Below are 26985 nucleotides of genomic sequence, written 5' to 3'. Positions count from 1 at the left end.
GGGAGTAAAACAAAAACAAAAATGCCCATCAAGAATGCATTTGAATCAAGTTTGGTTGAGAAATGTCATAACAGTAGCTGTTAAGATAAGTTATTTTAATTTAATCAATGCTTTAAACACATATATTTATTATTTATTTTTTCTGTCCTTTTTGAGACGGGCCGCACCGTGCTCAGCCAGTGAGCGCTGTGAGCGCACCAGTCATCCCTATATAGGATCTGAACCTGCAGCGGGAGCGCTGCTGCGCTCCCAGCACCGCACTCTCCTGAGTGCGCCACGGGCTCAGCCCAAAACATAGACTTTTAGAGATGAGAGGGACCAGGGCAGATGGGCAGCAGCACACAGGGTCCCCACCAGGACTAGAACACCCGACTCACAGAGCTATAATGGTGATCCCCTAATGCTGCCGACAGGGGACGCTGTTCCACTGTGAGGTCTTCTTACTGGCCCTGGAGAAAGAGGAGCATCCAGACCCTCCACAAGACCTCCAGAGCCAAAGCATCAGCTTTTGTGTCCCTCTCAAACCACTCTTTACCAGGACTCTTTTAGGCAATTTTTTAAAATCAGAGTATATGCCGATAGGATGTCCGGCAGTGTGGGGCACAGAGGTGCTCACGAAGCTGAGTGCCTGTGAGGTCGAAGCACGGCCTGGTGACAGTGACCCCAGGCTCTCTGGGGTGTGTGTTGGGGAGGCTCATAACAGCACTCCTCTCAGTGTTGGGGACGGGTCTTCCCTTTCTTAGGAGCCACGTCTTTGCGGACGAGAGACTGACGAATCACACTCCCGTGAGCCATTTCTGGGACCAGAGCGAGCCCCGGCTGTTTGTGTGTGAAGCTGTGCAGCAGGCACCTAGTGCCCAGCCGCAGTCTGCAGACAAGAAGACCCACAGCCAGGAGAGCACCGGCCCCATGGTACCCTTTGCCGCCTGGTGACCGTTCCCCAGGCTTATGGTCTTCCTGACATGCCTTACAGGAAAGCCATTAGGAAATTCATTCATGTGGGGTGGAGTGTCCGCCTCACAGTCCCACTGAGTGAAGTATCACTGTAACTTTAAAACCGTTTCTATAGATTTCATTGGTAGGCCCACTGCAGTGCATCTCCTCCCTGTGCACCATGGGCTGGCTCTGCCCTTTCTGTCTGGTCTGACTCCAGGTGGTGTCGCTTGGTTCTGTTATAACGCTGTACGTGTTATTCTCTTGCGAGGGCAGAGCTCTGTATGAAATGGCTAACATGAACTGACCCCTTGATGTTACCATGTCCTGTGATTGCATCCGAGGCAGCACGCTGTACTCCTCGTTCACCCCACAGCATTCCACAGCCCTCAAGCCAGGCAGATGCCCACTACGGCAATTTCTTCGCCCCATCCCTGCCCTCTGCCCTCACCCCACACCCACTGCTCCAGGCTGATATGCACCCTGGGCCCCATCTCCCCGAGAGGGGGTGGGTTTCTGACCCTTCAAGTCTGTCTCTCCGGATGTCAGCTGTTCCCTGGGAAAGCCCAGAGATCTGAGTGTGCCTTTCTGCAATTCTCTTCTTCCAAGAGGAACGTGTATGTAGGGTCCTCAGACAAGTCAGCAGAGGGCAGCCAGCCCTGAAATTTCAGGGCTTGTTTCCTGAAAGTCCCTTACTGGGGACAGGGAGAGTTTGGACCCCTTGAGATGATCTGCAGTCTCGGTCAATACCCTGAGGTTTTAGCAAGTCCAGACCTGATCCTGAACCACTGAGAGGTAAAGTGCACAAGGTGGCACCTCTGTCATTGGAATGGGAGAAACGAGCAAATCGTGAACTGGTGAGCAGTGAAGACGTGTCAGCGCAAGGCTGCTTCCTGGCAGTTGGAGCAGATGACTCTTTTTGTCTTGTAACACTGGTGCTCAGGTGTAAGAATCCATCTCACAGGGCCACTCCTTCACTCTTCCTGCTTTCTGTTTGGAGGCGGTTACAGACAAGGGGATGCAGCTGGGTGCTGCTTTTTCCCGCTCTTATGACAAAATCCAAAGAGCACATAGTTTCTTTGTTGTGTATTCCCTGTTCCTTGAAAGCAGAGCAGAGAATCTTTTTGTCTTTGTTGCTATTGTTAATTCTTAACTGAAAAGAAACTGAAGCCCTGGTGGAGGCGTGGGTGGTGGCCATGCGCTGAGAAGGGAGGTTTATTACCTGTGCAGGTGTGCTCCTCTTTGTCTTCTTTGTGTTAAATAAATATCCTGGCAGTGACCGTGGAAATTAGAAGCAAAGTAGGAAATTGCATAGCCAGCTTAAAACCGGAACAACATCTTCCTTTCTCTCCTAGGTGGATGTTCTGATTCTGTCATTCTTCGTTTCCGAGGAGCATGGCTTCCTGCTTCACGAGAGCTTCCCCCGGCCTCTCTCCTACCAGGGTCTGCTGGGGATGGAGGTGCCCCATTACTACTTCACAAAAAAGGTGCGAAACCCATGATGTCTGCGCGGCCTTCTCTGTTCTGCCTGGCCTTCTCTGCTCTGTCCCTTGCTTGCTGAGTTTTCCCCATGCCTCCTAGGGCACTGCAGTGTGAGTTGAGTGCCCAGGGTTGATGGCCCGCCTCTATTTATACAAGTGCAGCCACCTGCTATAATTTGTCACCAGAAATTCCAGCACATACTGAGGTCATAAGCACCGTCCTCAGGTGAGGGGTCACGACACCTCTTAGTTCCTCTGTCTTTTTTTATTCTGTCTGCATTTTTTAAATTACATATTCCTATAGTCACTATAGGAAATTTGGAAGCTACAAGTAAAGAAATAAAGACAATACATATCACCACAGTCCCGGCCCAGAGACGGTTGCTCTGACTATTTCAGAAGGGTTCTGTACTTACGTGTGTGTACATGAGTCACATACACGTATGTATCTTTTAAATTTTTCATGTAATGGGGTCATTTCAGCACACATGTGCATGCACCCCAACTAGGTTATTTTGAGTGAGTTACTTACACTCCCTGAGACTTAGTCTCTTCATTTCCAAGGGCCCTTCTAGACCTGAAATTAAATCAGTTCACAGTTCTGAAACAACATGCTGATCAAAGGGCGTGTTTCAGCACAACGGCGTGTGTTAGCCCCAAGAGCTTTCTGAAACAGGCCCAAGTGCTGGGGCCAAGAGCAAGTGCTTCTGTTTGCCTCGCTGACCTGAGAGCCCCCAGAGCCACTTGTGGAGCATTTTCACAAAGGCCAATCTGAGGGCTCAAAATCATCAGGAGCCCCTGCAGGTGGTTCGCCTGCAGGTGGGAGGCTGGGGCCACCAGCTCCACCCTTCAGGGACTGGGACACAGTCAGCTGCTGCTGCTGTTGCTGCTTTTATTTCCTTAAAAAGTGAAGCTTACTCCTGTTGGATGCGAGCCTTTGGTGAAGAAGTATGTTGCCTTCCTGCCATTTCTGTTTTACTGTCACATCATATAGGAAGGACCAAACTGTGTAGACTTTTACCTGGATTTGAAAATGAACTATGTGCTTTTATAACTGTCTTCAATTGCATGTGTTACTTTTGTAACCACAAAGTGGCAGGGGGTGGGGGCAGTTAAGCTGGGGGAGTGGCAGGGGTAGACCACAAAAGGATATTTAGAGGAGGAGGAGGACAGGCAGTCCCACGCGTGGTCTCTGCGTGGCCACAGAAGCAACTGCTGGCTTCACGACATGAACCACCACCACAGGCAAAGGCAGGTGTGTGGGCCCCACCCAGACTTTTTCCAGGGCTGCTATTTACTTTAAAAGGATTTGGCACAAAGGACACATGGGGGGGTGGGGGGTATGTGCTGCCTCTCTATTTGTGATTGTTATGTGACCAGGTATTTGTGAGTCTGTGGTTCCTGGGCTCTCCTGGAACATCCTGTGTGATGATGTATTTATTTGAAACAAGAGTGCACCTGGGGGTAGCTGGATCGAGTGTCGCACGGCTGTCAGAGGCTGCGTAAGGAACAGTTTATGTCTCACCTTTTACGTGTGTAAAAGTGGAATTGATCTTGGACAAGTGTTTGTGTGACTTGCCAATTCAGGGGGCCCATCCTCTCTGTTGATGCAGGTTTCTTAGATTCCCATATTTTAAATAGATTCGTTCTACCAGACTGACATTTTTCTGAATTTCATCCTTATTTTGTGTGTTGTTTTGTTTTGTTTTTTCCTCACACTCCCTCTTATTTTGCGTTCTTTATGTGTTTTAATTTCTCTTTGACTTGAGAATGTGAAAACTTGTGAAGATATCATAAATAATTCCTATTGAGTTTTTTCCTATTAATTTCACAGTAGGTGTTTTTGTTTCTTCCAGATGTTTATGTATCTTTTCTTTTTTCTCTCTCATTCCTCATCTTCCTTTACGCACTCTGTACTTAGCTGTTGTTCCAGAGAGGAGGCATTTATAGTGCGGTTGTAAGTACAGACTCCCCAGTTCATTGCTTTGTACCTTAACCATGTAGTTTTCCCAAGATTCTTTTCCTCCTGTATTTTAAGCTACACCATCTGTGCGTTGACGCTTTCTGATGAGCTTGCATATGCCTCATAGTGAGATTTACTGGGAAGCCCAAGACACTTAGCATTGGCTCTCTATGTGAGCAGTGCACCCACATTGCTAAGCAAGCGTAAGAGGAGCCCACAACCTCCAGGACCTGTGGCATGAGCCACCACTCAACGTGACATCTCTAATATAGGAAATACTTAGTTCACCTCCTCTTGCAATGAAGGGAGTGTTATTAATTCAACCTTTGAAATGCTAGTGAGGAATAACCATAAAGTATTTTGATTTTTTAAAAACTGCCCTTATTCATGTTACTTGCCTACATTCAAATTCCTCAACCTAATTTCTCCAAGGTTTCCAGCACCTGCACACTCAAGGGCAGTGGGTGAGAGAGTCTGACAGCTCTTGGTCCCCCGCTCCCACACCCTGTGACTGTGGCAGGCTGCTCTGGTCTGCGGTGACACAGGATAAACAGCCCTACCCTCAGGGCTGTGATGAGGACCCAAAGCACAGGTCACAGCAGTGAGCAGAGCACATGGAACGATGAGAATTCCCGAGTGTGTTCACGCAGCAAGCCGGGTTCTCATGAGAACCACACCAAGGCTGATGTTGTTATCCACGGGAAGTCAGGCCTCTTCCTTGCAGTTTATTAAAACCAGGCAGGCAGGAATTCCCTGTTGTTTCTGTGTGCAAGTTTTCTGACACTTTCCCACTTAATGTAGAATTAGTTCAAACTCTTTAGCCCTCAGCCTTCTGCCCAGTGTGACCGATTTACATATGTCCATGGGCCCCAAACTCAAGCCACCCTGGACTTACGGCTGCCTCAGGGCCTTTGCTTTTGCTCTGCATTGTGCCTAGAAGGGCCTCTCCATCCACACCTGGGTTTGACAGATCCCAGCAGATTTTCGAGGCCCAGGTCAAGTGCCACCTCCTCTGTGAGGCAGCTCCCTGGGACTGCAGGTCAGCTTCAGGAGGAGCAGTAAGATTGAGGAGCCAATGGGAGCTGAGCTGGGGAGGCAGGTGCTAGAGTTACCCTTTAAGAAGTTACGGAGCAGCAGCATGTAAAAGACCAATGACTCACAGGGGAAGCCCAGCCCAAGGAGGGTGCATCTTGATCATACACGAGGGAGTGCATGTGCATGTCAGGGAAACAGGATCTGCAGAGAAAAAGGAGATAGTTGGGTGGGGTGGTCCAGCCCTGCAGAGAGTGGGACAGACATGGAGGTGCAGAGCCACGCCCTGCCTCTGCCCAGCATGGAGGAAGGAGCCGACGGTTAAAGAGGATGAGGACAGCTACTAGGCTCATGGTGGGGGCAGCGGTCCTTCAGTAGCTCATGTTTCAAGATGCCAGGCATGAAAAGATGCCCAGGCAAGGAGGCTGGCCCAGCACACTAGTGTAAGTATGACTGTGTTCTGTGTTAAGACCTGCAGGAGTGTTTCTTCCTCCTGTGTGCCTGTGTAGGGGAGTGCTGTACTAGGTTGGTGACTCTTCTGAAAAACACCAGTGGAGAATGCAGAACTAATGCAGGTTACCATTTTGGAAAATTCTACCTGAAATAATGCTATTACTTAACTTTAAGAGACCTTGCAGATGTGTGCGCATGTCTGACTTGATGATCTGTAGCTAGTAAAAAGTCTTCATGGTTGACAAAACAACCGCAGGAGATGGGAACTGTTACAGCCATTTGTAACTGTTGTTGAAAATTTGACGTTAGTGAGTTAGAGGCTGAAGAACGAGTTCTTCAAGGAACAGCCCTTGTTCATCCATTATCTGAAACTAGGGCCACAAGCTCCAATAATTTCTAGTGATCTTATAGGCTTTCATTGTGTTTGGGAGGGACCGCTTGGCCTTGTTGCTGAGGATCTGTGTCTGTCTGCAGATGCGTGTTTCCCGGTAACCGACATAAATCTAGAGGAAGAGACTTAGGTGCAGGCACTAGCTTTACATGTGAACTGACAGCAACCGGGCCCTTTGTCATTTAGCCCGGAGAAGCAGAGAGAGGAGATGGGGTGGATTCTGGCTACCACCGCACACCGCAGATGGCGGCCAGGAGACCCCTCCGTGACTTCATTGGGCTAGAGGACTGTGACAAGCCCACGCGGGATGCCATGCTCAACTTCAGCTTCTTCATCACCATTGGAGACATGGACGAGGCTTTCAAATCCATCAAACTCATCAAAAGGTAGGAGTCCGTTCACCGAGATGTCCAGCAACAAAGCACACACCTCCTAGAGTCTTCATCTTCTTCATGCCTCCTTCTAGGTTAGATTTTTCAAATCAGTAACTCTTCTGTGACTATGTCACGGTATATTTCACGGTCTCTTCACTCAGTTAAAGGCCACTGAGCTCACAATGCCAGGACATGCCTGGCCCGTGGTGCCACACAGCAGGTACATTTGGTGTAATGCAGCTGGTGTGGGAAGCTGGCAAACCTGGCTTTTGGCTTCTGTGGTGCTGGAGCCTCTTGGGCTGTTACTTAATTATTCTGACTTTTTAAAAATGTTGTGGACACTTCCTAGTCAAAAGTTCTGCAGTTGCTGAATAGTTGTAGTATCTGTCCATCCGGGAATAATCGCTACTAAACAGATAAAGGTTTTGGTAAGTAAACACAAACAACAGCCATCCCTATATGGGATCCAAACCCGTGGCTCACTCGGGAGAGTGTGGTGCTGGTAGCACCAGGGCCATGGGTTTGGATTCCATATAGGGATGGCCGGTTGGCTCACTAGGTGAGCGTGGTGCTGACAACACAAAGTCAAGGGTTAAGATCCCCTTACCGGTCATCTTTAAAAAAAAAAAAAGAAAATGCAATTAAAGCCACTCTAAAAGAAGTTATCGATCAAAGGTTGTCTGTAAGCACCTTGTTCTCCATTCCTGAGAGAGTCCAGAAATTCTTCATAAGAGTATTTGACAGATTGTCATTTTCAAAGCATGGAAAAATTATTGAAGAATGTTACTAAAGTGGGAAAAGAAAGAGGTGAAACTAAGTTGCAGAGGCAAAGCCTGCCCTCATTTTACACTGGTGATTCCTGTAACACAGAAAGCACCTTTTGAAATGTTGAGATGGTGCGCGACCCCAGTCCACTGTCTTATGAAACAGTTTGGAATACCCAAACCTGTATTCCAACTGGAAGGACCTCCTCACACACTAGCCCTGCAGACGTTCAGCTTGGGGTGAACCAGAGAGGCTGGGCACTGTGGGCATTCCTTCCTTCGATTGCTTTTCATTTAATGTAAACATGATCACAGGCCATTACTGCGCACGTGGACAATCTTAAAACTTTAATGAACTTTTACATATTCATATACATAATATTAGCAGTAGTACAGTCTTAAGTATTTCATTATGCTTTAAAAAAAAATTAGTATACTGATTGGGAATGAAAATCCCTTGTGGGAGAAAAGTCAAGGAAGAGGAAGGTAAGAGCTGAATGTTCCCATCGATGTGCTATACTGTGGACCTGAATCTGGTTATTTCTACACTGTGATGAGTATACCATAAAAGGTTTTCAATCGTTATCAGTTACTTTTATGTTTTTTAAAGCGTCAACCCCAGTTCACTATTTGTTCTGACTAAATTCCAGAGAAATTCCTAGAGCTATATATAGAGTTCTGAATCCAAACTGATGTACATGCATTTGCCACAAGGTTGAAAGCAGCAAAGGTAAACATCTGTTAGTTTTGGAGAGGACAGCCAAATGGGCAGGGTCTTATTCCGGCTTTGCACGTTACCCACCTGCTCATGTCAGCTTCCTCTTCCAGCAGATGCCAACATGGTCCCAGCCTCCAGGTGGCCCTAGAGTTGAGCACCTGGCTCAAAGGCAGCATCCAGCCAGGCACCAGGCTGTGGTTACAAACTTGGTCAGGAAGCCCTGGGTTCTCTAGGGGGCATGGGCCAGTTTTGATCCTTGAGGTGTAGATCTTTCTGCCAAATCTGGGGAGTTGTGGCTTATTCACCTCTTATATATTAGGAAATGGGGTTGTTTGGAATCAGTGTAGCGTTGTGGAGACATTTTTGTGGCATTCAGTTAAAGATAGGTTGAAGATTTTTTTCTTGGGGAAAAAAGTAAACCATGAAGCAAATAGGCTTCTTCCTTCTTCCTCTGCTAATTATTAATCTGCTGTCATATGACCACAGTTTTCAGAGAGTCTGTAGGAACACGGACTTCTGAGACTTGGCTGAACAGAAATGTGACTAAGAGCACATGTTCCCACCAGATCTTTAAAAGGCTCTTTCAACCCTTCTCTTAATGTCAGCCTGCCAAAATCACAGATAAATTGACCAATTTTTTTTTTTTTTTACCCATTTGGCATTATAGATGGATAAAACACAAGGTTTAGACAGATTTAAGAGGTTTGAATTTATTTTAATGTAGAAAAATAATCAGGAGCAAAACGTACACTACCAGCATGATTCTGCCATAACCATTACTATCTAGTTATAAATCTGATTCATTCAAGGAATATCACAGACGTTTCAAGAAAATCTTCCTGGGTGTCCTGCTTTACCGAAGTAAAATATGCCCAGGGGTGCTGCTTTCAGCAGGTGCAGAATAAGTTAATGCCAGACCAAGGTTTAGAGCAGGCAGCTATGCCACCGCCTCCCTGTGCCTAGACTCCAGTCCCCACCCTCGACACATGCATGCATATGAAGCCACGTTGCGCTGACCGAGGACAGGTATGTCAGAAATAGGGTGGCACCTGATACATAGAGTATACTGTATTTATACATAACATAGCGAATGTACATGTGTATCGTACGTATGTATACGTGGGTGACCCAGACTCATCACACGTCTCTGCACATGCAGTGACAGTGACTTGGTAGAGTCCCTTGGCTTCTAAACTGTCCTGTTATAGTGGGTAGTCATAGATGAAGTCCTGAGAAGAACGACTCTCAGCATGGTGACTCCACGTAGTCGTTGTCTAGCCCACGGCGGAACCGCGCCGTCAGGGAGCGGCTGATGACAATCACCCGGGGTGCCATGCAGTCTTCTCTCCTGTGCAGAATGTTCCAGATGAGCATGGCGGCTGCCAGGGTGGCCAGCAGGCAAGCACCAATGTTCAGATAGCAAGACCAGGACAGGTTGGTGTACGGGCCAATTCTGTAGAAAGTCACCAGCCCAATGACCAGGACAAAACCTGGAAATGAAAGAGAAGTGTTCAGAAAGCTGTGTTCTGAGTCCGGGAAGGACTGCAGAAACTTCTGATTGGTAGCCACACAAAAAGGCATGTTCCATCTCTCCCTGACCCTCTGTCCTCCTAGTATGGGCTCTGCCTGTTCTGGGGTGTGGCTGCTGTAGTGTTGAACTGCTCTTGTTGGGCCTCCTGTGGGCTCTGATGGCCCTGGGTCTGGCGGCCATGGGGGTGGCATGTGTTTGCTTAATTCCGCCATGGAATACGTTCTAGGTAGCTCCAGAAGGAAACAGTCTGGTCCTGGTATGTGCCCTGAGATCAGCCGTGGCGGGCCTCCCTCAGAGCCAGCACTGAGGCCAGCGACACCACCACCTCCTTCTCCTGACCCCAGGCAGACCCAGCAGCGATGGTGCATCAGACTGTGTTCCATCCATCTCTGACTTTTATACATGCTTCATTAGTCCAAAGCACCAGCACACAGATATTTTCTATATCTTGTCTAGAAACAATTCAGATTGGTATGTAACTTGGTCTCAACTTGTGTTCCTTGGGTTCTCTGGTTCTTAGCTCTTGCTTCCAGAGGTAATGGAGATTTTCTTTCCAAACTCCACCTGGCCCCAGCGCACATGCTTAGGGAGGAGAGGGAGAGGAGAGGGGGGCCTCGCCCGGTCCCCTCTTGGTGGGTTTGGTCCCTTCTCTCACTTCCCAGTGGAAGCACCTTGTTCCAGAATTTCCCTTCTGCCTCCCCACGCTGCTCCCTCCTGCTGCTTCTCCTCCTGTCCCCGTCTCTTATCGAAGTCTGAAATGGGGGTTTGGGGCAGTTCACCTCAGTTAATGTGGGCTTGTTCACATTTAGTTAACAGTTAATACTGGAGTCTCACTTACTTTTACAGTTTTATCTTTAAGGAATTCCAAAGACTTGAATTTATTAGTTCTTATAATAGGAAAATCATGATTTTATGCCCAGTCTGTTGACCAAGATAGTAGGACACTGCTATCTGATAGAGAAGGCAGCGCCAATAGAGTTGCAAGTCTCCTCTGGCTGGCGAGAGTGCCCCTGCCTCCAGCCGGCAAGAGTGCCCCTGCCTCCAGCCGGCTTCCCCCAGCACCCTCCTCTGTCCATCCAGTAACCTGGGTGAGTCTGTTTCTTGTGCCCAAAATGCCAGACTAGGACATAGGCTCTCCATTATGTAGCAGGTCCAGATCACACTCTGCAGCCCCACTTGGACTTGTCCACATTCCTTCTCCAGGCTCTGGCCATGGGAGAGAGAGGAAGGGAGACAGAGATGGGGGACGGGGGGAGACAGAGTGACAGACAGGCAGAGAGTGAGCTGGAGAACAGGTTTGGTTTTTCTGAAGACTGAGCACCATTGCCCTGTCCCTGTCCCCTCAGTAAGTGAGAGCTGGACACATATCTACCTCCATTTTGTCCTGAACAATGAGGTGATTAATCTCTAGGTTAATGGGTTTTTTTTTTTTTTAAAGATGACCAGTAAGGGGATCTTAACCCTTGACTTGGCTTTGTCAGCACCACGCTCTTCCAAGTGAGCTAACCGGCCATCTCTATATAGGGATCCGAACCTGTGGCCTTGGTGTTATCAACACCACACTCTCCCAAGAGAGCCATGGGCCGGCCCTCTAGGTTAATTCTTTATAATACTTCGTGGAGCTTTTTATTTATGGAAAGCTCCTAGATACTTCCTTTCTACCAAAAGTAATGTTCTCTTTGTAAGTCATACTAACTAGAGGAGACTTCCTGCATGTCTCTCTACCAGTGATTTTGTGGTGGTGATTTCTGCATTAGTGGGGTGAAGGAATCACAGCCTGTGTTTTGTGTCATGAAAATGAAAATACTCTCCATATGTATACCCTCATTTTTACTGACGTCTTCAGGTGCTTTTTGCTAGCCAGGGGAGTTAGTTATGCTTGTTTCAAGACTCAGAGGAGGAGGCTTAGAGCAGGGTCGCAGGTTCTTGGAGCCAGCTTGCATCCGTGAGGAGAAGTGGGCAAGGCACGGTGTGAGGGCTGCTCACAGGGCAGGCGATCAGAGGCCCCCGTGGCTGGAAGGAGTTGCCAGCTGATAGCGGCAGCCGCTGTTATTAGGCATCCACCCTGAAGAGGGATGCAGATGGCCACCCCCTGCTGTGGCCGAAGACTATTTTTTCTCTCTTCCTGAGCTTCCTTTCAGTTCATGCGTGTTACAAAAACATTTAAAAACCTCATGTGGCTTCAACGCCAGTCCCACAATATCATCCATCAAAATGGAACAGTGGAGGAGTTGGGCCTCCCCTTGGCCTCAGCGTAAGCCAATAGGCAGGGCCGACCCCCCATGGCTCCATGGTCTGACTTGGGGTCAGTTTATGTCACTGGTGCATAAAGAGAGAGGACCTGGAGGTAATTTCATTGCAAGAAGTTTTTGTTGGAGGCTTGTGAATTATGGAAACTCAAGCAAAGGAGCTGACCTAAGCCTTTTGGAAAGAACTAAGAAGCAGTCACCCCCGGGACAGGCAGCAAGAGGAAAGGGAGAGAATACTATGTGCCCACCCAGGTGCGTGCAGGAATCTGCTTCACCGGCCTGGGCTTTGCTGGCTACGACCACATGGAAAACAACGGTGCTGCTCTGCGACTCCACTCCACTCCAGGTATGTGCCCGAATGAAGCTTGTCCACAGTCATTCCCCTGAGTCAGCCACCTCCAAAGTGCACGTCTACAGGACATGGATGAGCTTCGGACAGCCTGGCAGGGGGTAGCTAAACAGTGAACGGCAGGGAGAAGGAATATGTGGATAGATGGCATGAGTCTCAAAGACAGGGTGGCCCACGAGGAAATCATGAGGGACACACACAGGACAGTTCCTCTGTCCGCAGTTCAAACACAGGCTCAGCTCAACAAGCTGATTTTTAGGAAAACTTGAGGAATAAAACTATAAAGAAAACATGGGAATGGCTGACCCAGCATAGGAGAGCAGTCACCTCCAGGGAGGAGAGGGGCTTCTCAGTGCCCATCTCGTTATGTGTGCCGGAGTACATGCGTATCATAGTGATTCCCTCGTACATGTATTTCACAGTAAAACATCTTAAGAGATCGAAGTGCCACTAATCTGAGATTCTTCAGTTAACAAGTACCTCCTGAAGTCAGGCCTGACAGTGACAAGCTTCAGGTTTTGGGGTTTCCTGGCTGTGCTGGGTGGCCCTGCTGAGGACATTAATGCTCTGGACTTGCTTCTCCCATAGACACACCGTGATTTTGTAAAACATGTGTCAGTCTCCCCTCAGCTTCCGGTGCCTCAGCCTGGTGGCCCCTTCCCCACTGCTGTGACTCCCTGCCTCCATCACGCTGTGGCCACACCAGCCCTTCCTGCCTTTACGAGCTGCCAGGCCCACCCACTCTGGACTTTTCCTTGTGCTGCCATCCCTCAGCTCGGCAGCCCTGGGAGGAGGGGTTTGGCTTCAAGTCCCATGTCCCGGCCTGTCTCAGCACCTCCTCCCACTGCCTCATTTCCCCTCGGGAGGGCCGGCTCCCTGGGGCTGCAGCTTGTCCCACCCATTGACCATGGCTGCCAGGGTCTCTCAGTAATTACTTGTTGAGTAAGTGATTTGGAGCAAATCAAAGTAGCTGTGATCATACAGTCAGTAAGATGGAGTGGAACACAGCATGGACCTGCAGGGAAGGAGATGAGGGAAGAACAGCATAGGCTTCTCAGTGACCAAAGCCCACCAGGGGACAGGACCACACTGACCATAGTGGAGTAGATGCCGTGTCGGTGCCAGTGCTGCCACGTTGGCGGCTTACAAAGCATGTGGAGGACACATGGATCCCAGGGAATGATTTGAATCAGTACACAGGCCCAGGCTCCACAGACCTGTCTATTCTCCACTTGCGTGCCAGGGACCATGCTTGGTGTGTTAATGCACCCAGATGGCTAAGGCACCCTTGACTTGTCCTTGGCAGACTGGCATTCTTCTTGGGGGATGAAGATTAAATTGTCACTGTGCCTGGAGGAGCTGGGGAGCAAGGGGCTGAACACACCCTGACAGAGGGTAGCATTTGGCAGGGGCCTTGCCATGCCAGGACACTTGGCATGTCGGAAGGCCCTCCACACTCTTTAAGTAGATGGTGGGGCTGGCTAGGTAGCTCAGTCGGTTAGGGCACAGACGTATAACACCAAGGTCATGGGTTTGGATCCCCTTACTGGCAAGCTGCCAAACAAAAAAAGCGTACCTAGATAATTGACGAAAATATCAATTCATGGTACAAATCCACAGAGTGTGCAGGCAGGACAGCAGCCCAGCTTCCTGACCCCCCAGGCAGTTCCCTCCTGGCTGCTCTGTCCTGGCAGTGGGAGAGGCCCGGGAGGCTGGGGGCTGCCAGGCAGGATGCAGGATGCGGGACGGGAGAGCAGCTCCTTCTGCCTGCCCAGTGCTCTAGCACCATAAGCTCACTGAACTGTCTTACTATTCACTTATTGTGACTGATTTTCTCAAGTACTTTTTTGTAGCAAATGAGTGTTACTTATTTTCTTAAGATCAGTGTTGTATGTTTTTGAGAACAGGGTAGGCTTGTTCCTTTGTTGCCATTTGGATCATTTTCATCTACTTATTACCCCACTGTGGTTAGCTCTGCAGCTTACCATGTGCACAAGTCTGGGCCTTAGTGCGCATGAGCTCCGAGCATGCTGTTTTCTATATATAAGATTAAAGAGCACTCACGGTACAGATAAAGTGATTAGAGAAGTTATAAGTTCATATGTGCTGCAATGACCTGGCATAGCTGCACATCCTGAAAAGACAAGTTGGAAAAGTGGTAAAGACGACGGGGTCAGGTGTAAGTGTGGAGCGTGGCAAAGGGATGCTGTTCACAATATAAATGTGAACCAGCTGGGCCTCCACCTCTTTCCTCATCAGTTCTAGGCTTATTGAAAATGCAGCAATAAGAGGCGCCGGGCTGGTTTTAAGTAGAGATCTGGGCATCTCACTTCCCTAACTGGGGTGCGATACAAAGGCTGCGTCTTACTCACCCCCAGAAGTAGAAAGGAAAAGTATAGGTCTGTACCTTGTGTGACAGGAGGTTAACTAAAATTTTACGTTTACGTGCTCTTACATTTACTTATTATGGGTAAAGACCAGTGCTGGATTTCGTTTTGTTTTGGTTCAGCTTAGCACACATGTAGATGGAGAAAGGGTTTATACATGTAGAACATTTTCCTGCACAAGTGAGATATAGGGCACCGATAAGAACACTGGCCCAGGCCCTGAGCCTTGAGAAGAGCTGGAGAGGTCCTGAGCACCTGGGTGCTGGGGTGGGGTATGGGGCTGGCCCAGGGACATGTCATGCAGAGGTGACTCTGCCCTCGTCCAAGCACAGAAGAGCAGATGGGAGCACAGCTGTTAGCACTTCATGGCCCCTGGTATTGACAATTGTCCAAATCCTACCCTGAGCCAACAAAGAAGAGTGTATGTACTGAGTAGACACATGATAGGAGGGAATCTTCCAAAAGCATGGCAAGCGCAGGCACGAGGCCCCACACTCAGTGTGTCTCTAGCCTCGGCCTCCTGACGTTGGTAAAAGGCGACTTGAATCACTGCTGTGGACGTCACTCTGAAGCGAGGTTCGTCTTGCAGCTCATAAACTTATCTGCAGGGAGGGGGGGAGGAAACAGATGAAGGCAGCTGAGGCTGGCCCTAAACTTTGAGTTTTGCATTTCTGTTTATTTTATTTTATGACGCTGGCTGTACAGCTCTGTCTTTATATTAACACCCCTTTTTCCTCAGTGTCCTTTCCTCTGAAGACTTCTCTCTCTCTCAGAACTTTTCGACGATGTTAGCCAGTTTCTCCAGAAGCAAGTTAAGGGGGAAGAGTTTTAGGAAATACTGAATTCTGCACATGGAGTCAGTTCCATCTCACAAGGTGGTGTTGCCAAAGCAAACAGCCTCTTCCTGAGCGCTGGCCGCGGGGCAGTGTAAACTGCAGCTCAGCCGCAGAGCTGTCCCTCCGCTCTCTCTTTTCCTTCCTGCCTGCTTCCTGCGGCTTGGGCTCTATCACAAGCCCTTCCTTTTGGAATGACCATCAAGCCTAAATGCAGGCAGCATGAGTGGAAAGACCCCAGGGCTGGCCCCTGACGCTCTTCACACAGCTGCAAAACTCGCAGATGCGGTGCCTGTGCTGGAGATCTAATGTGATTGCTTCTAAAGAGAATCTTCACAGGGCAAACTGGTTAGTGGACAGTCCCAAGGCACTGCTGTGGTTGGGGTTTTCCGACACTGTGGGCAGCAGAACGATAGTGATGCACACGATTCCTCAACCCTGTGTTTCCACGGGAGCCTGGAGCTCCAGGTGGTCCCAGCAGTCAGAGAAGGCAGAAGGGAAGGAAGAGATGGGGCATGTGGCTGGGTGTAGATGGATGCCTGGGAAGTGGGTACAACAGACAGAAATATGAATTATCCAGACCAAGAAAAGTATTTGTTTATTGTAAACAACAACAAAAAAATCATATATTCACATTAGACGATCCTTAAGTCTGAGCCGGCCTGTGGCTCACTCGGGAGAGTGTGGTGCTGATAACACCAAGGCCATGGGTTCGGATCCCTTATAGGGATGGCCGGTTAGTTCACTGGGTGAGCGTTGTGCTGACAACACCAAGTCAAGGGTTAAGATCCCCTTACTGGTCATCTTTAAAAAAAAAGAAGAAGAAGAAGATCCCTGAGTCTAAGAAAACAGCAGAATTCCCTACCAGCTCATGAGATTCCAGTTCACTAAGTGTTTATCAGCCCTGCTGAGGACTAAAAAAATCAGCATCTTCAGAGGGATGAACTATGTGGCCCTCAGAGTGTCTTTGCCATTAGAAGGACAAATCTTAGGATTTCCAGAGGTGGAGAAAGGAAGCCTGCTGACAGGAAGTTGGGTAAGGCTTTTAGCAGCTTCTGATTGGGTTTTACACGTAACTCCACTTTTAAAGTCATCCTGCTTGAACTTAAGATGCTTTGTGTCATGAGGAGGGAACCAGCTGAGCTGGGAGGTAGATGGGTCAGGGTGCAGCGTGGAAGTGGTCCTGTCGAACACTTAGGTCATCAGCTGCTGAGCATGACACAGGGAAACTCTCAGTGTGCAGGTGACATTGAACTCTGAAGGGCCTCACGGTGGAAACCAGGTGCAAGCATGGCAGAGCAGGCAGGCGCGAGCTCACCTGCTTGAGAGAAGCAGCACTCCACATGTGGCACGGGGCTTAGGCCCATTAGTTATCTTCACTGGTGGAGAATGTTCCCAGGGACAACCAAAATGCCATTCTGAAGGCAGTTCAGAATAAAACAGAGAACAGTCGATTCCTACAAGCCAGCTGTTCTCAGAATGTCCCTAGGTATCACGGACACAGATTATGCTATCCAGGACACAATTTCTAGTGTCCTTGATATAGTGCTCAGGACTTTTCGGGGGTTATATACCACCATTTTCCAAAAAGGATCAGAAGTCAGTTATACGAATTATAATGGTAATGGGGATAAAAGAGAGATTTTTTTAGGGGAGGAAGCAGGTGAGACGCATGGTTGCTATCATCTGCCAGAACCTGGGCTCCCATCTCTTTGGCTACCAGGACAGAGGGAAACCCTGCTGATCCCAGCCTTCTTGTAGCGAGAAGGCCCAGGTCCTCACATGGACCAGAGGGAGCACCACACAGGCTCTGACCAAGGGGACAGCCACAGCCTTGCCAGTTTGACGCTAGTGCCTGGCCACAGTGTTCTTGTGCAAGACTTGATAAGACAGTGCAGCCACCCTGGTGACTCCAGAGATGGCTGAGGAGCTGCCCTCGGATGATGTGACTTGACCCCAGCGCAGAGTTCTGCATAGCTGCTGGGTTATTCCTCCTAACAATGTTTCCTTCAGGCCGGGCTTGGTCAGCTAGGCCTGGCTGGGGGACCCACGTGGAAACCAAAGAGCAGGCAGGAGGAGGGTCGACTCCAGGAAATTTTGGACCCTGACATCGTTCTCACCAAGAAGGACAGTTTGCCACCTAGCAGTGTAGAGCCCAAGTTCTGCACCAGAAAGCACAGAGAGGCGTTCTGGGACCAACAGCTTCTCCAGGTGGGTGTTCCCCAACAAGGAGCAAGCAGAGCCTAGCAGTGCAGCCAGGACACACCTGATAGTGCAGAACATGCTCACAAGCCACCGGGAGCTAAGCTGCCTGTAGAACTCACCCCGCAGCTTTTGAGTGCCTGCTGCCAGGGTCAGACAGTGGCTGCAGTGATCAGAGGCTGGGGTGACCTTTTCTCTTTTCATCAGTCACTTGCCCTGACCCCGTTCAGTGGTCCTCCCCCTCCTCTGCCAGAGTCTCTCTGCACAATTGACGAGACTGCAGACGGATAGAACAAAGGCACAGCCAAGGAGGAGAGAAGAGGAAATAACATAAGAAAAAAAGCCAGGAAAGACCTGTGCAATGTGTGGGGCTATAAAGAGGCCAAGTGGGTACTCGCTGGGTGGGCAGGGCCCTGCACCCCCGGGCTGCCCACTGCAGAGGCTCAGGGCAGGAAGAGGGAGCCGGCCTCTGCAGGGCATCCATGCTGTCAGGTCCAGTCACTCCTTGTAGACCCTGCTCCACTGCCCTACACAGTACCCATGGGCTCACCGACTGCCACTGGGGTTACAAGAACAGGGACAGGAAGCGTATGGTTGTAGCAGGTGCTCTGGGTGCTGGGGAGGGGGGCAGAAGAAGGGCTTCACATGCTGCCATTGCTTGATAGTTGCATGATAGACTGACCGTGCCCTGCAAGGGCTTCAGCAAGGAGAGAGGGGAGAAAAACCTGGCATTTTGCACCTGCCAAGGTACCCACGACAACCGAAAGAACGAGAAAAAGGAAGAGGAGGAAGAGAGAAGGTGGACAGAGACCAAGGAGACTGACCAGAGCTGCTTCGCAGTGACCTACTTTGCTGGTCAGAGCCCCCAAGGGACTCGGACACTCCGCGGCCCAGGCGCTGCCTGCCTAACACAGAACTCTCATCGCCGGTGAAACACGGGGTTTCACAGGGTGTGCAGTGTGTGGGAGGTAGGTAGAATAAGGGACAGATAAGACTTTTTTAACTTTAAGTTATATTTGGAAAATTATACAAAGGAATTGGATACACTATTGCTTGTGAGGGCCTGAATACTTTGGAGTAAACCATTTGCTTTGGCTAATACTCCCTAGTTTTGACCTACAGAAATAGCAGTTCCATACGTGTTAGATTCTCCCTATCGTCACTGAGAAAGGGCTGTTGGGAGCCACAGCCCCAAGGGGCGGAGGGACAGTCCTGTTACAGACCCGGCATCCAGTGAGCACGTGGTGCTGCCCAGACGCATGTGGGGCACATGCAAGTGGGCAGAAGTTTCTTGCGCTGGAGTCAGCGGGGCCTCCTCCTGGCTGTGCTTTCTCTCTTGGGTCCCAGCTCTTTTGAGCCTCCTTGTTAGTTTGGTGGATTTTTCCCTTCCTCTTTTCAGGAGTGTCTTCTCTCCCCCGCCCGCCCCGCCGCTGAGGCTTGCTTGCATAACAGGTAACAGCAGGCGTTTCCTCGTCCTGCAGCAGGACGTCCTGGCGCCCTTCAGTCTCTCCCTGGCTGTTTAAAACAGACCCAAGCACAGGAAAACCCAGTTCTAAAATTAGCCGCGCGGGAGAAGAAAGGCACATGGCGCTCTCTGCACTGTTTGTCAGCGAGACAAGTCTAAACACAGCCAATGCATTTCCTTTTTGGGCAAAACAGACCTGTCGGAGTGATGGTTGGACATTGAGGGGGAGAGGCCACCTTGGAGGCAGGAGGAGTCACCCGAGACTCCAGGGCCCACCCCTTGGAGCTTCTGGCTTCTTCCGCAGGCCCCTCACCTCTCTGACAGATTTTGGACAGAGCCTGGTACAGCCTTTTCAGAGGTTGTGCTTTCCTAGAAACACTTAGCACAGTAACTCCCCCACCAGGACAGGGCCCTCAGGAGACCTTTGGCAGTATCCCCTCAGCATTGCTATAAGACAAATCAATTTTAGCTAATAGGGGGCTTTTCCCCCATTTTGATTTTTTAGAAATATATTATTTGGAAGCAACACTATCTTGTCCTGAAATAAGAGTTTGCAAGAAGTAAGCTGTCATTTTTGACATGCCAAACCCACAGTAGTTCTAATTCCAAATATGCGCCTCGAGATTTATTAAGAAATGTAATGATCAATTTGATTATCCTGCTAGAAGCACTTGTTTTCAGAATCAGCTGACCTGTTGCTTTTGTTTCTTTTATGCACTAAAATATCTTTATTTTAATCCAGCTCTTCCAATCAAATTTCCAAAATCTTCCATTTCCTTCTCTAAGGGATGGAGTTTCAGATAGTCACACATAATAGAGATTGGTGGTATCAGTGAGATGGAGGAACACTGTTTCTTTCTTTTATGGCCTTGAGGTCAGCAGAGGGTAAGTGGGTAACTCTCCTACACGTGTCCTATCATATGGAGCATCTGTGTTTTCACGCATAGTCACAGAGCTGAGGTGCAGCTCCTATTCTGACAGCAAGCCCTGGGCTCTCCCACTCACACCCTGCAATGCCCCCCTTCCTGCCTCACCGCCAAGGGGAAGTGACTTGCTGGGGACCATGCCACGCCACCATGTTGTGAATGGCGCTCAGGAGGGCCCAGCTTCCTGGTTCCCACCAGGCACTTTCCAGCACACTAATACCTGCCATGGCCTGTCAGCCTCGTTCTGGAAATTGCGTTTCTTAAGGAAGATCCATTATTCCTAGAGTGATTCCCTTCAGACTTCCTGCCACTTCCTTTGTTGAAATGTACATTCAACCTTAGGAAATGCTCCTGTTGTGTGCTGAGAAGGAAGGGCGGGTGGGCCAGCTGAAAACATGCCACGCCCAGGACCTGGCTGAGCGTGGCCACCTCAGGTCTCCATGTCCACAGGCGCCCTGAGCCCACGTGGTCCTAGAGAGTAGCAGAATGCCCGAGCTTCCCCAGGTGTCATGATCCTTAAAACTCAGTGGGCAGGATGGAGCAGCATGCAGAGAAATTGGCAGAGGCTCCTCTGGTGGCTGGGGTCGCAGTTAGACAGCCACCAGGGATTCCACCACTCATCAGGAACCTCCCAGAGCAATTCCACAGTTGTTTATGACGGTGCCACCACACTCACCCTTTGAAGATGGCAGGTGTTGTCATGCCCTGTCCCGTCTGGCCTACAGTGACTGCTGGCTGGTGGGCAGGAGGTGGGGTCCAGTGTTGAGGACCCAGCGCCATACAGAGCCGGGCTCTTGCTCCCCACACTCAGGTGGCGGATCCAGGAAACTGAGCACATCGTTATGGTCCTGCTCTGTGCACCATTGTTAGAGCCAGGACAGGGCATGTGTGCCCACGTGTGCGGACACCTCGCTGTCCACATGGTCGGTGTGTAACATGCTAGCATGTTCTCTTTACTTTTTGCGTGCTGCTCTTGAGAAAGGGCCTGCACTGACCCCAGGTGCGGTCCCAGGAAACTGCATTTACAACAGAGCGTGTGCCCTGACTTCCCATTTGTGCGCTGTGCCCACCAGCTGGGCCAGCAGTGGGGGCGTGGGGTCAGGCAGGCTCTCCCGCCTCTGCCCAGAGCAGGTAGGAGCCCAAATCCAGGCCACCCCAAAGAGCTGCAGATGGACCTATCAGATACCAGGTCCCATAGAGTTGGAAAAGCAAAGCACATTTGCCTGGTGCACTGGCGCCACGTTTAAAATGGAAGAGAATGTGACAGAAGGACAAAGCTGGGGGTGCGTCCTCTGCACCCCTCAGCCTGTGTATTTCTGTTTTGCTCTTGCCCATGGCAGTGTGTGGGGAGGGAGGATGACCCATGGCTGCTCGGGGCAGACTGCACCTCCCTGCCAGGCTACCAAAGGTTCTGCGGCCCTGTGACCCTGCCCTGCCCGCCTGCACCAGGGGTACTTACTCGCCAGCTGGAATGCAGCGGCCATGGCCTCCTCCCAGCACTGGGAGTCGGACGACAGCAGGGGCAGGCCCGTCAGCCCCAGCACGAAGGTGATCTGGCCCGCTGCAAGTGCCGCCGTTGCCACCAGGTTGCAGGCGCGCATCATGTCAAACTGTACTGCGGGCCAAGGGAGAAAAAAGGCAGTCAGTGGGATGACTAGCTCAAGGAGAAGGCGGCAGACGGGCCAGGCTCTGCCAGTCCTCCCTGATGGCCACTTCCCGAGGAGTGCCAGTCCTCTCAGTGCCCGGCACTCCTCGGGAAGGGCAGTAGCACATCCGGAGCCTTGTCTGCACAGAGCTGTCCCGGGCATCTCCCTGACCGCTGAGGGCTCATCAGCTCCCGGGTGTGGCTAGAGAGGTCACCTCCCCCCTGGGAGAGGCCTTTCTCTGTGACATGTGTCTTTGTGGGATAGCCGTTCCCCCCAACTCAGCACATACCAGTGCCAGTATGGCAGGGTAAATGGAGGCGAGCTGTGCCATAGCAACTGGCCCCACACTTGCGTTGGCACCCTGGTTAGGTCACTCCGTAGCTGCTGGCAACAGGGCCCAGCCCATGTCAGCTGCTGTCTGGCATGTCAGCTTTTCTGATCCTGGGAGGTCAGTGTCACTGTCCCTTCTCGCAGATGAGGAACACGGGCCCCATTACAGTGAGTGGCTGGTCCAGGCCACTCACAATCCACAAGGGGCACAGCAGGAGCAAACCCTGGTCTTCCAGACTTGGCCCCCGTCATTCTGGTCCCTTGGCATCCCCTCCTGCTCACACCTGCCTCGTGCCCTGCTCCTCTTCCCCCCCACCCTAGCCTGGTCCCAGGAGGAAGTCTGCCAGGGACTGCAAAGGGAGGGCGCTTCGTGCCATAGACTTACAGATCCTCTACTTCTTCCTCAGGAGCTTCCATGGGAAGCCAGGGTGGCAGGAGCAGGTTGGGCCAGCATGGGTGGGCAGGCTTTCTGGCCTTAGGTATGTGATACTGCTTTACCTCCGTGAGTTTGTAAATGGTTAGAGATAGTGGTATAGCCGCTGTCACCAGTATCAGTGATTCCATATGATCAACCCAAGCATTTATTGAAATGCAGTTTGAATTCACGGAGTAGTTTTAAAGCTCCTGAGCATAACACACACGCCCTTCCCCCGCCTCCCAACCCCTTGGGCTTAGCGCCTGCCTCTGCTTCCTGCCTCCCTCCCTGCCTTACCCAATGCTCAAATCTTATCCTCGGGGGACATCTCCCACCCTCCCTGATGGAACCCCCCAGCAGTATGTTCTACCACATTGCTGGGCACACAATGAGCAGCTCTGCCCTGGGTCCATGGGTGTCTGTCCCCTGCCCATGTTGCTGAAGCCCTGCCCCAACCCCTGCTGTCTCTGTTCTCTACAATCGTCAAGTTCCTGAAGCCAGCACTCAGAAAGCCACTGCCCCATCCACTCGGACCTCCTCGCCTGCAGACCAAAGGCTGAGCCCCAGCATCGTCCTCCTGCTCCTCTGATGGCCAGGTTGGTGGGCAGCCACTTGGAGTGGAGAGGAGCTGCACTATGATGCAGGCTTGCGGGAGAGTCCTGACCTCGGCTCTCCTCTGTTGTGCTTGCTGGCTTGCAGCTGTGCTTTTGGGAGCTGCCTGTGTCCAAGGGGTCACCTCCACCCAGGTGAGGGGTCTGTGACAGTATCATCGAGAGACACTCAGAGGAGGAACGTCCCACGTGCTGGGCTGGCAGGAGTGTGGGGTGGCGCCTGGCATTACTGAAAAACCTCTGTGCACCGTGAAGTTAGGCCCCCTTCCCTGCGGGTCTTTCTCAGACCATTCAAGTAGCGTGGGGTATCCACCCTCACTGGGAGAGTGGAGCAGGGACCTGCCGTGTGACCCTTGTCTCTGACCAGGAGGCCCCACGTGTGCCCACCCTGTCTTCAGGCAGGGGTGGCGTCTGTGATTCATGCTTCTTGGTGGACAGGGTCTATATTTAGGCTTGTGGAGTCATGGGACCTTTCGGAGACATTGTGCCACTTCCCACCACCACGGGTCAGCCCACCTGCCCACTGTGTCCACGTCCCCTCTTGTCATTCGAAGCCGGGGGGAGCTCGCCCTTTTTGGGTCCCAGGCTTTTCCGGCATGCCCGCTCCAGCCTGGGGGCCTCGTGCTCACGGCTTAGAGAGCTGCAGACGCACGGAGCTGCCAGCTGCTGGGGTTAGAGAGCTGCAGACGCACAGACCCCGACATTGAGAGAGAGAGACTCCAGGAGTGTCCCCACCAGGCGCGTCCCCACCTGGGGTCCCAGGGACGCAGTCATGGGGCCCCTGGCAATGCCTGCGGATGGGATCTGAGGCTTCCTTCAGGAGCCCCGACTTCCCGCTGCTTGTTCCTGTCAGGTCCGGTCGCTCAGGGTCTGTTATAAGTTGTCAGCGACCGAATGGCCCAACGCACCCATTCGTTTCCTTAGTTCAGTCTGGTCGGGCTCATTCATGAGAAGCTTCCGTCGGTATTTCCGTCGTTTGAGAAGGCATTCATTGCTCAGACTCATTGAGGGTCAGCTGCCTGCAAATGCAGTATTAACTGCAGCAGCAACTGACCAGGTGGTCAGGGAGAAGCAGCGATACAGGGCAGGAGCCCTGTGTGGCCTGCTGGCCTGAGGTGACCAGGCCTCAGCAAGTGGATGGCAGGCAGATGGGATGTATGCCCAGATGCTCCAAAGACTGCACCATCCACCCAGGACTGCAGAATGAGTGCTTCCGGCCTCCCAGGACATCTGTGTGGCACTGGGGGTGGCAGGATCTGGCAGCAGTCAGGAGGCCTTGGGGCCCAGGGCAGGACTGGGGGGGCTGATGGGCTCCCTCCCCCCAGGTGGGGGGTGCTCTATGGGACGGAGAGGCCAGTGCTGGTTCCACAGCACAACGAGCGCCAGGAGCCCTGCTTGCCGCCTGGCCTCACCTGCCTGAGCCTCGAGCCCTCCAGGACCATGTGGGGCTGCTGCCTACCCAAGAGGCTCTGGCTTTCATTCTTAGAACAATCCAAGAATCCAGAAGGAAAGTTGTCTACCAACAAGGCCTACAGAGACCCAGGTTCAGCTGGGTTTATCTAGCTTCCCAAAAGACCCCTGAGTTCTGGGAGCTCGTTAGAATTATTCACATGCTCTGATCTTTTTTAAGAAGAGGGCTGTTGCTACCTGCTCATGAAGGATGCTGGGAGGACCTGACCAGGCCCAGCAGATGGGGGCCGAGTTCCCTGCGGGCTCTTGGCAAGCCTTGTGCTTCCTGCCAGCCTCAGTTTCTTCACCCATGAAATGGGGGTGATATTCCCCACCAGGTTTCGAGCACACAGCTGGGTGGGGACACTGTGTATCACTGGAGGATGGCTGGGAACTCTCTGAAAGCATTCAGCAGACACATTGCCTAAGCCACACATTTTCTTATGTTGTCTTTAGAACACAAAGGGGATTCAGCATTGAGGTCTGTGATGTTCTGCAGTAGACCCCAGGCCAGCCACTGTAAAGGGTCATCATCTGGGGAGACCTTGCATTTCAGCAGGCATGGCTGCTTACCTGACACATTAGGTAGCAAGTGAATTCATATTTATGGAACTCTTCTTTCCTGTACACACAAAACTGCACTCTCAAAGGCAAGTTCCCAACTTCCAGGGTAGTAAATAGACCCCAGTGACACGCTGTGACCACTCAGGCCCCAACAAAACTGCTGGGGGTGGGAGGAAGCAGGTGGCCCCCGGCTCTGAGTCTCTCTCCTCTGCTCCTCCACTCAGTGTCTCCTGCTGTACATCCCCGGGAACCTCCTGCTACACGGCTCACAGCCTTAAAGACCCTGACAGCCGTGGAGGTGAAGTCAGAGCTCAGTCACATGTTTTTAAACTCATTTATTTTACTACTTCCAGCCGGGGGAAAAGGTCTTGATGTGGGTAACGTATCGTCCTTCAGCCACGCAGGATGGCAGAGGAAGCCCAGCTGCCAAGATGAGTCCCATGTAAAGGAGCCAGGGGCACAGTCTGGGCAGAGCAGAAGAGGCCATCACTCACCACAGACAGGGTGAGCGCAGCTCCCACCTTCCCTGGGATACTGGGTGTCCCCCCTCCTGCCTGCCTGGAGGCCACCTTTGGAGCAGGGCTCAGGGCCTAGGGCCTGAGCACAGCCTCTCCTCACCCGCCCACCACACACACACCTCCCGTCCCCTGTGTGCTGATGAGCCCCAGCTGCTCTGAAGGTGACAGAAAAGTGAGCAGACTTACGTTTGACCGTGCCTCGAGACTCCTGGAAGCCCGCCGACTCGGAGCCCCAGCCCAGCGCCTCGCAGTCCCGAGCATCTGCCTGCCCGGCCCTGGCCCCGGGGCCCGGCCCTCCCCGGCCCTTGTCCACCAGCCAGCAGGACCTCCAGAGCCCCACGCTCCGCTTGCGCCCATCCTCCAGCGTCTGGTACACCCAGTTTGGGGTGAAGGCTGCTGCGTTGTTGAGGATGAGAGAGACGAGGGCGGCCAGCACAGCTGTGGCCACGAGTTTCTGGACAGTCATAGCTGTCCGCCGGTGCCGTCTGTTTATCACAGAGAAAGTCCAAGTTCCAGTCGGCCACCGTGAATGCAGATAGAGCCGGGCGCTGCTAGGGGAGGCTAGAGAACATCGCCGCTCATTCTCAAAGCAGCGCAGGCGGCACCAGCCAGGCAGACGAGACACTCGCCCGGAGGTGTTGGGAGAGACCCATAGGACAGGTGCGGGTGAGCCCACCTCACGGCCCTGCCTTATCCTCCCTCCTGCACCTGGAGCAGCGCCAGCCCTGTGTTAAAGCTGGTGGCCGCTGTGAGGCCCATCCCTGGGAGGAAACAGGGACACCAGAGAGAATCCAGAGTCGTGAGTGCGCCGTCTTCCTGGGAAGCAGAGGCCAAGGGAGGCTGTGCCAGCGTGTGCCTCTTCCTCCTGCAGCGGCAGAGAACAGAAAGTAACTCGAGGGCCTTAGGACCAGCCGTGGAGCCAGGCTCGGAGCAGGGCCACGGGGGCAGCACAGGTCTGGTGGCCGCCTCTCTGCTGCCTGGGCCCGCGTCGCAGTGCCTCTGCCACGGATGGCAGGTCCTGGAAAGCAGAGTGCCTGCTGCGAGGAAGTGTGTGTGCGAGCTGGAGTTTTCCCCGTCCCTCAGCAGAGAGGAAATGGTTGTTTTTGAGGCTGTTTTTGGTGAGCTGGAGGGCGTAGCCAACTGCAACAAATAGTGGCCCAGCCACAGCAGCCAGACACTAACAGGATGTGTTTCCTGATGGGAAAGGCCTGGGGAGACTTCTGAGGCCCGGCTCCAGTTCCCCTCTGCTGCCCCTCCCCACCTTCCTGCCACAGAGGAGAGGCCAGGGATGCTGGCCCAGGACAGGCTCCTGACTTACCTACTGCTCTTGAGCCTGGCCAGCCGCCAAGATGGATGCCCATGCTGGGCCCTGAGGTCTGGGGACGCTGCAGACCCCTTGGG

General features: G+C 51.8%; 2 protein-coding genes across 2 annotated transcripts in view; one reads left to right on the top strand and one right to left on the bottom strand.

Moving 5' to 3' along the window:
• IFT140 (intraflagellar transport 140) overlaps positions 1–26985 on the top strand; it is a 79947-nt gene that overhangs the window by 31180 nt on the left and 21782 nt on the right. Inside the window, exons 15-17 of the mRNA XM_008581411.1 lie at positions 744–912; positions 2289–2420; positions 6440–6639. Coding sequence (XP_008579633.1) covers positions 744–912; positions 2289–2420; positions 6440–6639 — 501 coding nt within the window. The remainder of the gene's footprint in view (positions 1–743; positions 913–2288; positions 2421–6439; positions 6640–26985) is intronic.
• Positions 8804–26442, bottom strand: TMEM204 (transmembrane protein 204). Its single transcript, XM_008581400.1, has 3 exons — positions 25771–26442; positions 21511–21666; positions 8804–9599 (listed from the first exon to the last, which is right to left on the bottom strand). Exons 1-3 carry the CDS (start codon positions 26048–26050, stop codon positions 9355–9357), a joined length of 681 nt encoding a protein of 226 aa, XP_008579622.1. The 5' UTR covers positions 26051–26442; the 3' UTR covers positions 8804–9354.

The sequence above is a fragment of the Galeopterus variegatus genome, unplaced genomic scaffold (assembly GCF_000696425.1).
Source record: "Galeopterus variegatus unplaced genomic scaffold, G_variegatus-3.0.2 Scaffold92, whole genome shotgun sequence".
Classification (NCBI taxonomy): Eukaryota; Metazoa; Chordata; class Mammalia; order Dermoptera; family Cynocephalidae; genus Galeopterus; species Galeopterus variegatus.
The sequence above is the reverse complement of the archived record's forward strand: the minus strand, read 5'-3'. Positions and strand labels throughout refer to the sequence as shown.

Excerpts from the sequence above, each read along its gene's own strand:
- TMEM204 (XM_008581400.1), bottom strand. The coding sequence starts at position 26,050 with ATGACTGTCCAGAAACTCGTGGCCACAGCTGTGCTGGCCGCCCTCGTC. Across the intron at positions 21,667-25,770 it reads GTCTCGAGGCACGGTCAAAC|TACAGTTTGACATGATGCGC; the intron begins GTAAGTCTGCTC and ends CTTGGCCCGCAG. Across the intron at positions 9,600-21,510 it reads CGCTGCATTCCAGCTGGCGA|GTTTTGTCCTGGTCATTGGG; the intron begins GTAAGTACCCCT and ends TTTCATTTCCAG.